We start from the raw sequence: 13,538 nt of genomic DNA, 5'->3' as shown, positions 1-13,538 counted from the left end.
TAGGATCATTGGCGTAAGGTAATGTATTAAAGTCAAATGTGTTTTCTTTACGGAATTTCAGACATTGCAATTGTTTTGGGACTATTGCGTAAGTAAAAATTTATGCAAACTTAAGCCAGCAGCATAATCAAAGACCCCTCCCACCCGGCTTACTCACTCTCCCAACTTCTTCCACCTATGTGAGAACACGCAGACAGATTCAAAAACGTTTCCTCCCGGCTGTTACCAGACTCCTAAACAGCCCTCTTATGGACTGACCTGATTAATACTTCACTCCTGTATGCTTCACCCAGTGCCCATTGTCTGTGTATTTACATTGTGGATCTTGTGTTGCCCTATTACGTATTTTCTTTTTATTTTATTTTCTGTACTTAATGATCTGTTTGAGCTGCTCGGAAAAATACTTTGCACTGTACCTCGGTACACGTAACAATAAACAAATCCAATCCAATCCAATTGGCAAGCACTTCTCACTGGTGACTCACCTAATTGTGCAATATTTATACTAATCCACAAAGGTAAATATTTACCATGATTGCGAAATATGATTAGTTTAGTTTGCATTGTGTCTGGTGTTTGACATGCACTGTTTGTGACCGAGGAATTATTCTTGTCGTTATTTTATGTGCAGGCGTCACCTGCTTGCACCGCCACATCTCCTAACAGGAAAACACACACGTTCCTCACAAGTGGTTAGTCTCTTGATATTTAATTTAAACGAATATTCTGACTCTCGCTGTACATCGTGATAAATGCTCCAATATTCTGCACCCTGTCGCAAGCACAGCGAACCCTTGAGTAATTCAGCGTTTGGCGTTGCCTAGGAGTTTCCTTCAATGCAATCCTTTCCGCACGGTCCACCCCGAGCGGATATTAACCCACCCAAACTGCGACCTTCCCCCCAATGCTCTAACCAATGTGATACACTGGATGCTTCCAAATCAGATTCTGTAGGGCTGATGACCACTTTTGGCTACTGTTTCCTAACTTCTCAACATCTGCCCCACCCCCAGCCAGTGACTGACCCCTCACTGACCTCAGTGGCCCCATCTGTCCGGGAGCCTCCCGAACGGTGACCGCTTGTCACCAATCGAAACTATTTTTTTTGTCTTCGGTGCCTCCGCTCCCCGAGTTTACTGGACTTTGGTGGCAATGTTGATTCTGCGAGCAGGCACTGGTTATTTCTGACCCCTACGATTTCACCTGCGGGAAGTGTTGTTCCGTGTGTCTAACTGTGTGTGCTCGCTGAGTTGAGTTGATCTGATGCTGAGTTGGTGTCAATCTGCTTCTTTGCTGTTGCTCAGCATCACTAGGCTCTGGCGGTGGAGGGGGGTGGGTGGATACTGGAGCAGGTTGGCCTGTGTCACTCTTCCCCCAGTGAATCTGCGCCAGTCCCACCAGCAGTCTATCCGGCACAAGGCGAAATCCCATTGCAGCACAGCAAAAATCAGCCCCGGCTAGCCATTGAAACGTGATTCATTCTACTTTCTCTATATATATTGGTGCGAATAACTAGTCAGCCTCAATGTCAGACGAAGATAGAAGGTGTCAGGCTCAGATAACAGTGTCCTTTGATGGAGAGGAGAGCCGGCGGGACTGGAAGGAGAAGAATGGGGATTTGAGTTCACAGTATTACAACCCAATAGCGGGGGACAGGAAGGCACATGGATACTCCGATACCATGTAAGTATTTTCATTCCTTACGCGGAATAATTAATTCATTTAATCCAACCATTGCGTGACTATTATTGCATGTTCGTGGAAGGTTGAAAATTATGGCAAAGGCGGAAGAAACTATGTCAAAAAAGATATATACGATATTTCGAATTAATTTTGCCGCAGAATAATGTCCCACTTTTATTTCAAACGCAGTGCAACTTTTGCAGCATGTTTGAAATAAATGGCACAGGGAACACTGATAGTTAAATTGTACCCTGGGCATTTAACACGCAGTGAAGGAGTAATAATGCCTTCAATCCTAAACAGGGGGGAATGACATTGTGACAGTAAAATGACAAAAACTGGGATTATTTTTTGGTTTTAATTTGTAATTAATATCGACATTCACTTGACTGTTACGAGGGTGGAAGGTAGCGGAGTGAAACCCATTTTGATGCACATGGAAGGCTACGGAAAGATGTTCATAAAATCTTAATTTTACATTCGAAATGAATTTGCTTAATTTAATGGTTTTAAGAACCCCGTTAGTTCTCCAGGCTGAGCCACTTAAACGAGGCACGATCAAATATCTCCGTTTATTTGCTGGGGAAAACACAATTAAGGTGTTAACATTAAAATCCCGGCGTTTTTTTTCCTTCTCTCTTCCTGGGAAATCAGCGCCACCAAGTGAAGCGGCAGGTAAGTAACGGAGTTTCGACCATTATTTATCAGTTTGTTGACAGTAACAGACATCAGATGCAACAGCATGAGGATAGGAGCGGACACAAGCGCAGGTGGATACTGGGAGGAGGGTAATGTTGGACCATCACATCAGGACTTGCACCCACTGCTTAGCAAATGTCCGCCCATCAGCTCAGACAGCGGGCGTGGACAGAATGGATGAGGTCAGGGTTTTCACCCCATACTTTGCTTTGTTCAAAAATACTGGGCAATTTCAGCGGGTCTGACAACATCTGTGGAGAGAGAAGGGAGCTAACGTTTCCAGTCTGGATGACTCTTTGTCAAAGCCGCTTTGTCTGTTCTAACTACCAATATACCTCACCTGTTGAGCGTTCCCAAGATTTTTTTTTATTTCCAGATTTTCCGCTTACCGGGTCAAAAGCCGTTTTGTCCCTTCGAACATTATTGGGATAGTTCCCCCTGGTTATATACCGACAGAAAGAAATGTGCCATTTCTTGTGAAATGAGTTCAGGTTTCAGGAGAGAGGCCAGCAGATCTTGCTGCAGGAGGGTATCCATTGGCGCCTGTCATTTGTTAGATTTACCCTGCACATGTCGATTCAATTTTGCGCGGCAAGTTGTTGGACTTTGGAGCTGACAACAGAGCAGTGAGGAAAATTGGACATTTGCACCCGAAGAGAACAAACAGGGCAAACAGCTCTGTAGTCCCTAAACTGGTTAGATCGAAGGATTGTGAAATTAAGACTGAGAGGAAAGCGTAAATTAAACTGGGAGAATTCAATGTTGAATCAAGATTGACTTAAAAAAGAGAAATACGTGGGCAAGGAAGGAATAGCTAAAATACGTTGACATTTTCAAAACATTCACTAACTATTAAAACCTGAAGGAATGGGACTCCACATATGCAATGGTTATTTTTTAGTGGCAGGGGTGTTATTTGGCAGTAAATACCACTCATTAGTTCTTACAAGATCTGTTTCTACTGTACAAATAGAGCAAATTCATGACATTCAATACATCTCAATGATGAGGCAGACGGCGAGATGTTATTTTTCCTGTAGCTATTGGTTGACAGGCAGAACCTGTTCAGCCACATTTGGATACTTATGCTTGACCACATTCTGCTCCTCTCTTTAAGTTGATACCATTGTATAAATAACAGTGAGCACCATTAGCCTCGTTATTGTGACTTCACTTTGCCATGTAAGTGAAAGTCTTTTTTCTTCTTTCCTGTTTTCCCCCTTTCGGCAATTTTGCCAATTGAATCTCAAGTCATCATCCACTTAGGAACATGGGAACAGGAGTAGGCCATTCAGCCCCTCGAGTTTATCCCGCCTTTTAATGAGATTATGGCTGATCTGTGGCCCATATCTCTTAATATCTTTGCCGAACAAAAATCTATCTAACTCAGATTTTAATTTAACAACTGATGAAGCTTCAACTGCTGTTTGTGGGAGAGAGTTCTAAACCTCTACCACCCTTTGATTGAAGAAGTACTCTACTTGTTATTAAATCTTGAGTTTAGCTGATGTAAAAAACATCCCAAAAAAATGTGCAGTCATTGAAATAAAACACATTAGGTCAAAATATTTCCGATCTATCTTTTAATTTACCATTCATTTCGAACAACAAAAACAACAGTGTATACTTATACACTGCCTTTAACGTGGTAAAATATCCCAAGGCACTCCATGGGCACATTATCTGACAACATTTGACACTGAACTACAGAAATAGATACTAGGACCGATGACCAAAGGCTTGGCCAAGAAAGTTGAGTGAGGAGCAGCTTAAAGGAGGAAAGGGAAGTCGGGACGTCACAAGTCTGGGGAGGGCATTTCCAGGGTTAGGACTGAAGGCGCAGCCACCAACGGTCGGGTGATTAAAATCAAGGATGTTCAAGGGGCCAGAATTAGAGGAGCAAAAATATCCCAACGGGTTGTAGGGCTGGAGGGCGATTACAGAGTGAGGCAGGGGTGAGGCAATGGAGGGATATGGAAACAAGTATGAGAATTTTAAAACCAAAGTGTTGCTTAATTGGTAGCTAATGCAGGTCAATGAGTATAAGGGTTGTCAGTAAGGACATAATCAGCAAAGCTTTGGATGTCCTTAAGTTTATGGAAGGTAGAACATGAGAGATATGCATGAAAATATAACAACTTGGAAGATGCTGGTGTGTAGTTTCATTTGTAAAATTATTCCTCAACATGAGTTAATGGTTTCAGGAAAGGAGAGGAGAATATTGGTAGATGAACAAGGATTAAATTGTTCTACTAGGATATGCAGCACGAAGCAATATATATTTACAGCTGATGCCTGAGTACACAATTTGCATAGGATTCAGAACGTACCCATTTCAGTTAAGCATGGTCTCAATAAGTTGACTGAAAAGGCTGCTTTAATTAAAATGTTACAGCAAAGTAATGAAATGAATTACTGATATTACAATTGCATTATCTATGCCTTGCCATGGATGGAACAGCTTTCCCGAAAGATTTTACCATCACATATGGCTGCTAAGTACACAAATCAGAAAGGATTCAGTTTTAAATCCCAGGTATTATGGGAGATCAATGGATGGATGTCCTGGTATTGGTCAATAAAATAAATCCAAATAACACAAACCACATGCAGCAATTTCTATTGGAGGACTTTAAACATGTTTCTACTCAGCCTTAAAAAGTTTGGTAACACACTTACATTGAGTCGGAAGGACTTGAGCTGAGCTAGCCTGGTCCACTGAGGAAGTGCAATGCTCTGCTGCTCAATCCCCGCAGCAACAGAAGCAGCTAGTTCCTCCAAAGCCAGCAGCTGCCCTGTCACATGGCTGGTAACCTGTACACCATGATGGAGGATGACCTGAAATAGTTAGGAAGAGGAGGCCACCCATTCCCCATGGTAGTGAAGGTGACTGTAGATTTGAAATTTGAATCATCTGGATCATTCCACAGACATCTGTAGAATTTCACAAATGTATAAGCCAGGTGATGGGTAGCTTGAATTGACCACATCCTAGTCCATCAGGTTTGATACCGATGTGGCCTGTTAAGGCCAGCTGGCTATAGGCTCCACCTTGATGACAAGATTTCTTCAGATACAGGATATAATTGACTGAACCCAAATGATAAGCAACGAACTGGCCAGATGTATTTGTGAATCGTAACGGCATCCACTAATTCAATATGCAGCTTGTATTCAATCACAGCAAGAAGATTGTGCAGGTGTGTGCGAAGTTTCCAGGGAGCTGCCACGACTCCTTCATCTTTGGCAATCTCAGGTGCTCCAGCTCTTGCCTTCACAAAGCCTCAATCGATGATTGGCCCCATCCCAGTTCAGTAGGTACCTTCTATCAACCAGGACCACAGTAGAGCAAGCCATTAGCTTGCTGAAAATATAATTCAGTGCCTTGGCTACTCTGCGGACACGCTTCAATTCGGCCTATCAATGGTATGATGCATATTGATGGTCGCTGTCTGGTTGCTCACAGAGGAGTGAAGCTGGCAGTAGAGAATGTCAAGAACAGACTGGATGCCTCTGAGGACCAGGAAGTGCCTGCAGAGCATGTTTATTCAGCAGCGCCAATGGCCAGAGAAGTCAGTGGCGCCCTCAGTCAGGCACACTTCAACGGGGGGCAGTTAAGGAGTGGCATATTGTTCCAAGTCAGGATGGTGTGTGGCTTAGAGGAGAGTTTGTAGGTCATGGTGTTCCCATTTGTCTACTGCTCTTGTCCTTCCAGTTGGTAAAGGTCGTGAGTTTGGATGGTGCAGTCAAAGAAGCCTTGTTGAGTTGCTTCAGTGTATCTTGTATATAGTAAGGATGGCACGGTAGCACAGTGGGTAGCACTGTTGCTTCACAGGGCCTGGTTCAATCCCTGACTTGGGTCACTATCTGTGCAAAATCTGCATGTTCTCCCCTGTCTGCGTGGGTTTCCTCTGGGTGGTCCGGTTTTCTCCCACAAGTCCCGAAAAACGTGCTGTTAGGTGAATTGGACATTCTGAATTGTCCTCAGTGTACTCGAACAGGCACTGGAGTGTGGCGACTAGGGGATTTTCACAGTAACTTCATTGCAGTGTTAATGTAAGCCTACTTGTGACTCTAATAAATATTATATACACACACTGCTACTGTGCATCAGTGGTGGAGGGAGTGAATGTTGAAGGTGGTGCTTCTTGAATGATTTTGAAGCTGCGCTCATCTATGCAAGTGGAGAGTATTCCATCGCACTCCTGCCTTGTGCCTTGTAGGTGATGGATAGGATTTGGGGAGTCAAGAAGTGAGTTATTCATCTCAGAACAATAATAATAATCTTTTATTTTCACAAACAGGCTTACATTAACACTGTAATTAGAACATAGAACATAGAACAGTACAGCACAGAACAGGCCCTTCGGCCCTCAATGTTGTGCCGAGCCATGATCACCCTACTCAAACCCACGTATCCACCCTATACCCGTAACCCAACAACCCCCCCCTTAACCTTACATTTATTAGGACACTACGGGCAATTTAGCATGGCCAATCCACCTAACCCGCACATCTTTGGACTGTGGGAGGAAACCGGAGCACCCGGAGGAAACCCACGCACACAGGGGGAGGACGTGCAGACTCCACACAGAAAGTGACCCAGCTGGGAATCGAACCTGGGACCCTGGAGCTGTGAAGCATTTATGCTATCCACCATGCTACCCTGCTGCCCCTAAATGAAGTTACTGTAAAAAGCTGCTAGTCGCCACATTCCGTCAACTGCTCGGGTACATGGAGGGAGAATTCAGAATGTCCAATTCACCTGACAGCACGTCATTCGAACTTGCCTCTGACTTGCTCTTGTAACCACAATATTTATATGGCTAGTTCAGTTAAGTTCCTGATCAATAGAAACTCCCAGGGTGTTGAATGGGGCCAGGGGGTGTTGGGGGGGGGGGGGGGGGGGGGGGGGGGGGGGTGGGGGGGGGGGGGGGGCTGCGCGGGGTGGAATTCAGCAATTGTAATGCCATTGAATGTTACGGGGAGAAAGTTAGATTCTCTTTTGTTGGAGATGTTCAATCCCTGGCACTTGTATGGAGCAAGTGTTGCTTGTCACTTATCAGCCCAAGCCTGAATGTTGTCCAGGTGTTGCTGTATATTAGCATGGACTGCTTCATATCTGAAGAATTACCAATGGTACTTAACATTGTACATTCATTGGTGAACATACCCACCTCTAACCTTCTGATGAAAGGAAGGTAATTGATGTAACAGCTGAAGATGGTTGGGCCTAGGATACTGCCCTGAGGAACTCCTGAAGCAATGTTATGAGACTGAGATGGTTGCCTTTCAACAATCACAATCGTCTTCCTTAGTGTATGTATCACCTCAAAATTCGTGACGAATTCCCCCCCCCCCCCCCCCCCCCCCCCCCCCCCCCACCCAAGGGATGGACAACACATGCTGCCCTTGCCAGTGATGCCTACATCCCATGAAATAATAAATTAAAAAATAATTCTGTGAAATAATGTGGCAACAGTCAAAGTTCAGATCAAGCCCTAAGGTCTTTGCTAGTGTGATAAGCCTAACGAGGATCATGGAGAATTGCTGATTGATCTCCCGTGGGCTTTGTAGAATACAAGTTCCCGTTGTGAGCTGGGGGGAGGCCCACCCAGCTGGGGTTTGTTAGCAGGATCCTTCAACATAGCTCCCAGACCCGGGCCAGCAGTTACCGATAGCTGGTCTAGACCATTTGTTTAGTGAGCCACGGTAGTGGCCTTATTTTCATTTTAAAATAAACCTTTTTGGCCTTTTACTCCGAGCCTCCTGGAATTAGCACAGCCAGATTGAACAATACATCTGTCAGCAATACACCCGTTAACAATTCACCCATCAGTCAAACACGTTACAGAGAGCCATACCCAACAAACATTCAACCTCCTGTCAATCATACCTTTTAGCAGCTGACCAAACTGACCGACAGCAACTTCCTTTCTTGGTCACCAACACATTTCAAAATCACAAGACAATAAAACAATCTGAGTCCCTCAAATTGCTGAATTCTTATCAATTATTGTTGAGCAAATTAAAGACATATCTGCTAATGTATATAAACCTTTTGTGGAGTCTGATTTCAAAAGAAAACAAAATCTGACATCATAGATCAATGTTAATTTGTCTCACTTTCTTGTAGTTTTCAAAACACAGCCAATAGACAATTTTGGCATTGTGTTATTTGTGCTGGCTTCTAACTTGGCATGAAAATAAATCATTGCTTTGAATGATTTTGTTTGTTGGCTCCAATCTGATTTTATGCCTTTTGTGCTCTTTTCTAAACATTCCACAGCAATAAGGTCTTTTTTATCAGTGACCCTGTTTATCTGTAATGAAAACCAATTGGCTCAAAAAGTCTTTTGGCCTTCTCAATGCAAGCTGGTTAGATTCAATCAGTTTCCGTACACCTGCATACAGCCAACAGAATCCTGCATTTCATTTAAACTATTGACACTCCCCTGGGTTGAATAGCTGCCATAAATTTCACCCACAAATTTTGATTAAAAGTATGATTACGTCGGTCAAAAATATTACAGCTTTTTACAATATCTTGTATTGGTTCACCAATCATAGTGAGCATGCAGGCACCATGTGCTACAGTAATTTGCAACAGTCAGCCTATTGGATGGAACCTAAATTGGATGTTTCCCCCTAGCATCAGGATGCTCCCAATATTTGTACCCTGCAGTGATCCATCATGATACCTATCGTTATTTGTCTTCTCTGATAGGTGTGATGGAAAACTATCAAAAAAGCCGCTGGAACCTTTCTAATTCTGGATTTACAGGAACTCATTTATTTTTGTCTAGCAGCATTCCGTCAGTAATTTCACAATTATCCCTACAAAACTCAAACTTTTAATTATTTACTTCTTATATTTTGAAACATTACACATGATAGTGTATTCTATTCTATTATACACCCTTACTTAAACGTATTATTAATGACAGACAATTTCAGTTCTTCTATGGAATGTTGTATCAGTATTATCTTGGCAACCTATCTCTAATCTACACTGTTGATCCCTCAAAGCCTCTCCTCCATCTACAAAACTCATTAAGGAGTGTTATGGAATATTAGATGGGTGTAGCTACAGGAATACTCAGGAATATCAACATCATCCAGAGAGAACAGTTTTCTGGATTGGCGCCTCTGGATTCAATTTCCACCACCTCAAGCAAACTGTGCCCTAGGTACATTCTCCACGATATACTACAGCCAATGTTCAAGGTTATTTTGATAGACCCTCTCATATTGCTGTGGCTCATAGAGAAGGCCCAGCACCAGCTTAACAGGACATCTAGGGACTGAGTTACGATGCCAGTAGAGATCGATAAATTTTATAAGTAAGGAATCCGCACAATGCCAATGGAAACAAAACTACGAGACAAAATGTTACTTTTTAAAAACTTTTACTGTAACAAACCAATTAAAATCAACATAATCCAAACATTAATTAACAGGCAAGATATATTTCAAATAAGAGGCTAAGTTCACTTCAAATAGTCAATACAGTAATGATATGCCTCGCATAGTTATAAGCACTCACATTTTCTACACAAAAGAAAGAAGTATTAGGAACAGCTTCTTCCCCATAGCTACAAGACTCCTCACGACTCCCCCTCGGACTGATCTGTTCCCTGTGAGAACACTATTCAGCCCTATACTGCTCTTGCTCATATATTTGCTTTGTTTGGCCCTTTGTTTTGCACTGTAACCAATCACTGTTTGTTGATGTACCAATTGTCAATGTTCTCTGTTGATTATTCTTTTGTCTACTATGTACGGCCACAGAAAAATACTTTTCACTGTACTTCGGTACATGTGACAATAAATCAAATCAAATCAAGTGTTATTTCACCTATCCCAGATAAAATTTAGTTTTCTCCCCATCTGATACAGTGTTATCCATGATACAACCTTCCTACTAATTAATGAGCAAATGACCAGTTGATAGACCTGTGTTATTTCAGCCTTCAGGTGGTCATTAAAAAGCAGCAAGTATGATATCTGCAACAGAAGGGGCCACTTTCCAACTTTGTACTATCAGTGAGGACCTGCGCCCACTGAGAGCAAAGTTTGGCAATGTAGAGGTGTACTGAGCATGAGTTTCTAACGACTGTACTTAAATGAATGGTTCTTAAACTGCATAACGTTTACTTGGAATTTCTACTATTTTGTCCTGATGTGCCATGTTCCTCACTTGGAGAGAAAAGTCAAAATATTACTTCTATAGTACAACTGTTCTTTGGTCGCGGCATGATGTGGTGTAATATTTTATATTCATGGCTACAGTGTTCTTGGTAGTGCTGTTACGGATAGGATATTTTTACTTATAAATTTACAAGTTATTTTAAAAAATAGTAGGGTTCAAAGGCACATGTTGGTTTTCATATGAATTAAGCATGCAACGATTATTATTAATTACATGATGTGGAGATGCCGGCGGTGGGCTGGTGTGGGCACAATAAGACATCTTACAACACCACGTTAATTACATATATACAATGATCATAGTAATAATAATTGTACCTACACTTTTGGATAATATCTATGATACAATTTACCATAGGATTCATGACATCACAAGATTTGAGTGCAAAGGATTAATGGATGATAAATTGTCGACTTCTGCAGTAATTTCATACCTTTCTATCACTAGCCCATGTAAGAATTAAAATGTATCCATGTTATCTGGTACAGTTAGCTTTGATTTTACAAGAATAACTTCCCAGACCTGACTACCTGTGGCAGGTGCCTTTTCATGGCTAGTACTAACACAAGGCAGGGTTTTGACCTCTCCTTATCAGCTAAAGCACTGACTGACTGGAGTCTTTTAATGAACTGAACATTGCTGACAGAAATTCACTTAACGTTTAAAGTTAATATGATAGAATTTAACTCTTTCCTTACAGAGTTACAGACTGTAAGACATACACAATTCCTTGCAAGGGGCCCTGGAGACTAATTCTGGGGAGTACTAATACAATTGAAAATGAAAATCGCTTTATTGTCACGAGTAGCCTTCAATGAAGTTACTGTGAAAAGCCCCTAGTCGCCACATTCCGGCACCTGTCCGGGGAGGCTGGTACGGGAATCGAACCGTGCTGCTGGCCTGCTTTGTCTGCTTTAAAAGCCAGCTATTTAGCCCAGTGAGCTAAACCAGCCCCTGAATTAGGATATTATATGCTTGCTTGCTTAGTTGGTAATGAGTGACTTTTAGCTGTGCACCAGGGCTTTGAAAAAAAAAAGACTTGTATTTATATATAGTGCCTTTCATGACCACAAAACACTTTAAACCAATGGGGTACTTTGAAGTGTATCACTGTGTAATGTAGGAAACCTGATCGCCAATTTGTGCACAATTATCTCCCACAAACAGCAATGTGACAATGACCAGAGAATCTGTTATTTTCCGTGCTGCTTATTGAGGGATAAATATTGACCAGGACACAGTGGTTCGATGTTTTCTCTTAATTCCCTTTTCTGTACAGTCACAAATGCACACATCTTAAAGGAGTCACTTGCGCACAGTCCATTTATCCTCTGCATGGTAAATTCTGTATGCAACAAAAGCCACACACCCACAAATCTCAGAAGGAAATATTCCAGGGATTACGCCTCAGCTCTTCTGCGAAATAGTGCTCTGGTTTTTTACATCTGCCTGAGAGGGAAGGTGGGGTTTGAGTTTAACATCTGAAATGAAATGAAAATCGCTTATTGTCACGAGTAGGCTTCAAATGAAGTTACTGTGAAAAGCCCCTAGTTGCCACATTCCGGCGCCTGTTCGGGGAGGCTGTTACGGGAATCGAACCGTGCTGCTGGCCTGCCTTGGTCTGCTTTCAAAGCCAGTGATTAGCCCTGTGAGCTAAACAGCCCCTGAGATGGCACCTCTGGCAGTGCTCCGTCATTCTGAAGCTTTGAGCTGCATTGAGAGTGTCCATCTTGATTTTTGTGCTCAGATCCTGGAATGTGGTTTTAATCTACAACCTTCTGACTCAGAGGTGAGAATATCAGGTACGAGCCCATGGCTAGGATAAAATTGGATTATTTCCTTTGTGTTGTCACATTCTGTACATTTTGCTAGGAAGAATGAGAAGAGGCAACATAATCTAAAGGGTCCAATTCTAAAAGGTGATACAGGAACATAAGGGTCTGGGTGTATATTTTCAGAAATTGTGGAAGTTGGCAGGACAGTTTGAGTGGTTAAAAAGCCATATGGGTGGGATCCTGGATTTTATTAATAGAGGCAGAAAGTACAAAATTAAGGAAATTATAATGCACTTCTCTAAAACAATGGTTTGGCCTCTGCACCACACTTTTGGAATGATGTAAATGTTTTAGAGAGGGTGCAGAAAAGATGTAGGAGAATGGTTCCAGGGTTGATCGTCTTCAATTAAGAGGATACCTCAGAGAAGGTGAGGTTGAGAGGAGATTTGATTGAGGTTTTCTAAAGCATGAAGGTTTGAGACAAAGCAGATAAGGAAAAATTGTTCCCATTGATGAAAGGGCTATTGGTGAAGAGGACAGCAATTGAAAAGATTGTCAAAACAAACAAGATAAGGAATAGAAGGAAGAATGTTCAAATAGAGCAAATGGTTAGGATCTGGAATGCACTGCTGAGTGTGTGATGGAGGCAGATTCAGATGAGGCATTCATAAGGAAATTGGAAAAGCACATGAAGAGAAAAGAAATGATGGGTTTTAAGTAAAGGGTAGTGTGACAAGCAGAGTTTTTCTTGTTGATAAATATCCGGCACAGTTATAATAGATAAGAACAAAGAACAAAGAAAATTACAGCACAGGAACAGGCCCTTTGGCCCTCCCAGCCTGCGCCGATCCAGATCCTTTATCTAAACCTGTCGCCTATTTTCCAAGGATCTACTTCCCTCTGTTCCCCGCCCGTTCATATATCTGTCCAGATGCATCTTAAATGATGCTATCGTACCCGCCTCTACGACCTCCGCTGGCAAAGCGTTCCAGGCACCCACCACCCTCTGCGTAAAAAACTTTCCACGCACATCTCCCTTAAACTTTCCCCCTCTCACCTTGAAATCGTGACCCCTTGTAATCGACACCCCCACTCTTGGAAAAAGCTTGTTGCTATTCACCCTGTCCATACCTCTCATAATTTTGTAGACCTCAATCAGGTCCCCCCTC

The 13,538-nt window shown here is 42.4% G+C and overlaps 1 protein-coding gene across 2 annotated transcripts in view; it reads left to right on the top strand.

Moving 5' to 3' along the window:
- Positions 1–1,354: 1,354 nt before the first annotated feature.
- Positions 1,355–13,538, top strand: part of LOC119963356 (short transient receptor potential channel 3) — a 204,464-nt gene continuing 192,280 nt past the window's right edge. For both annotated transcript variants that reach the window (XM_038792368.1, XM_038792367.1), the window contains exon 1: positions 1,355–1,683. In XM_038792368.1, the coding sequence (XP_038648296.1) occupies positions 1,526–1,683 (158 nt within the window). In that variant the 5' untranslated portion in view covers positions 1,355–1,525. The remainder of the gene's footprint in view (positions 1,684–13,538) is intronic.

Source organism: Scyliorhinus canicula, chromosome 3, assembly GCF_902713615.1.
Source record: "Scyliorhinus canicula chromosome 3, sScyCan1.1, whole genome shotgun sequence".
Taxonomy (NCBI): domain Eukaryota; kingdom Metazoa; phylum Chordata; class Chondrichthyes; order Carcharhiniformes; family Scyliorhinidae; genus Scyliorhinus; species Scyliorhinus canicula.
This window is presented reverse-complemented; position numbering and strand designations above follow the sequence as displayed.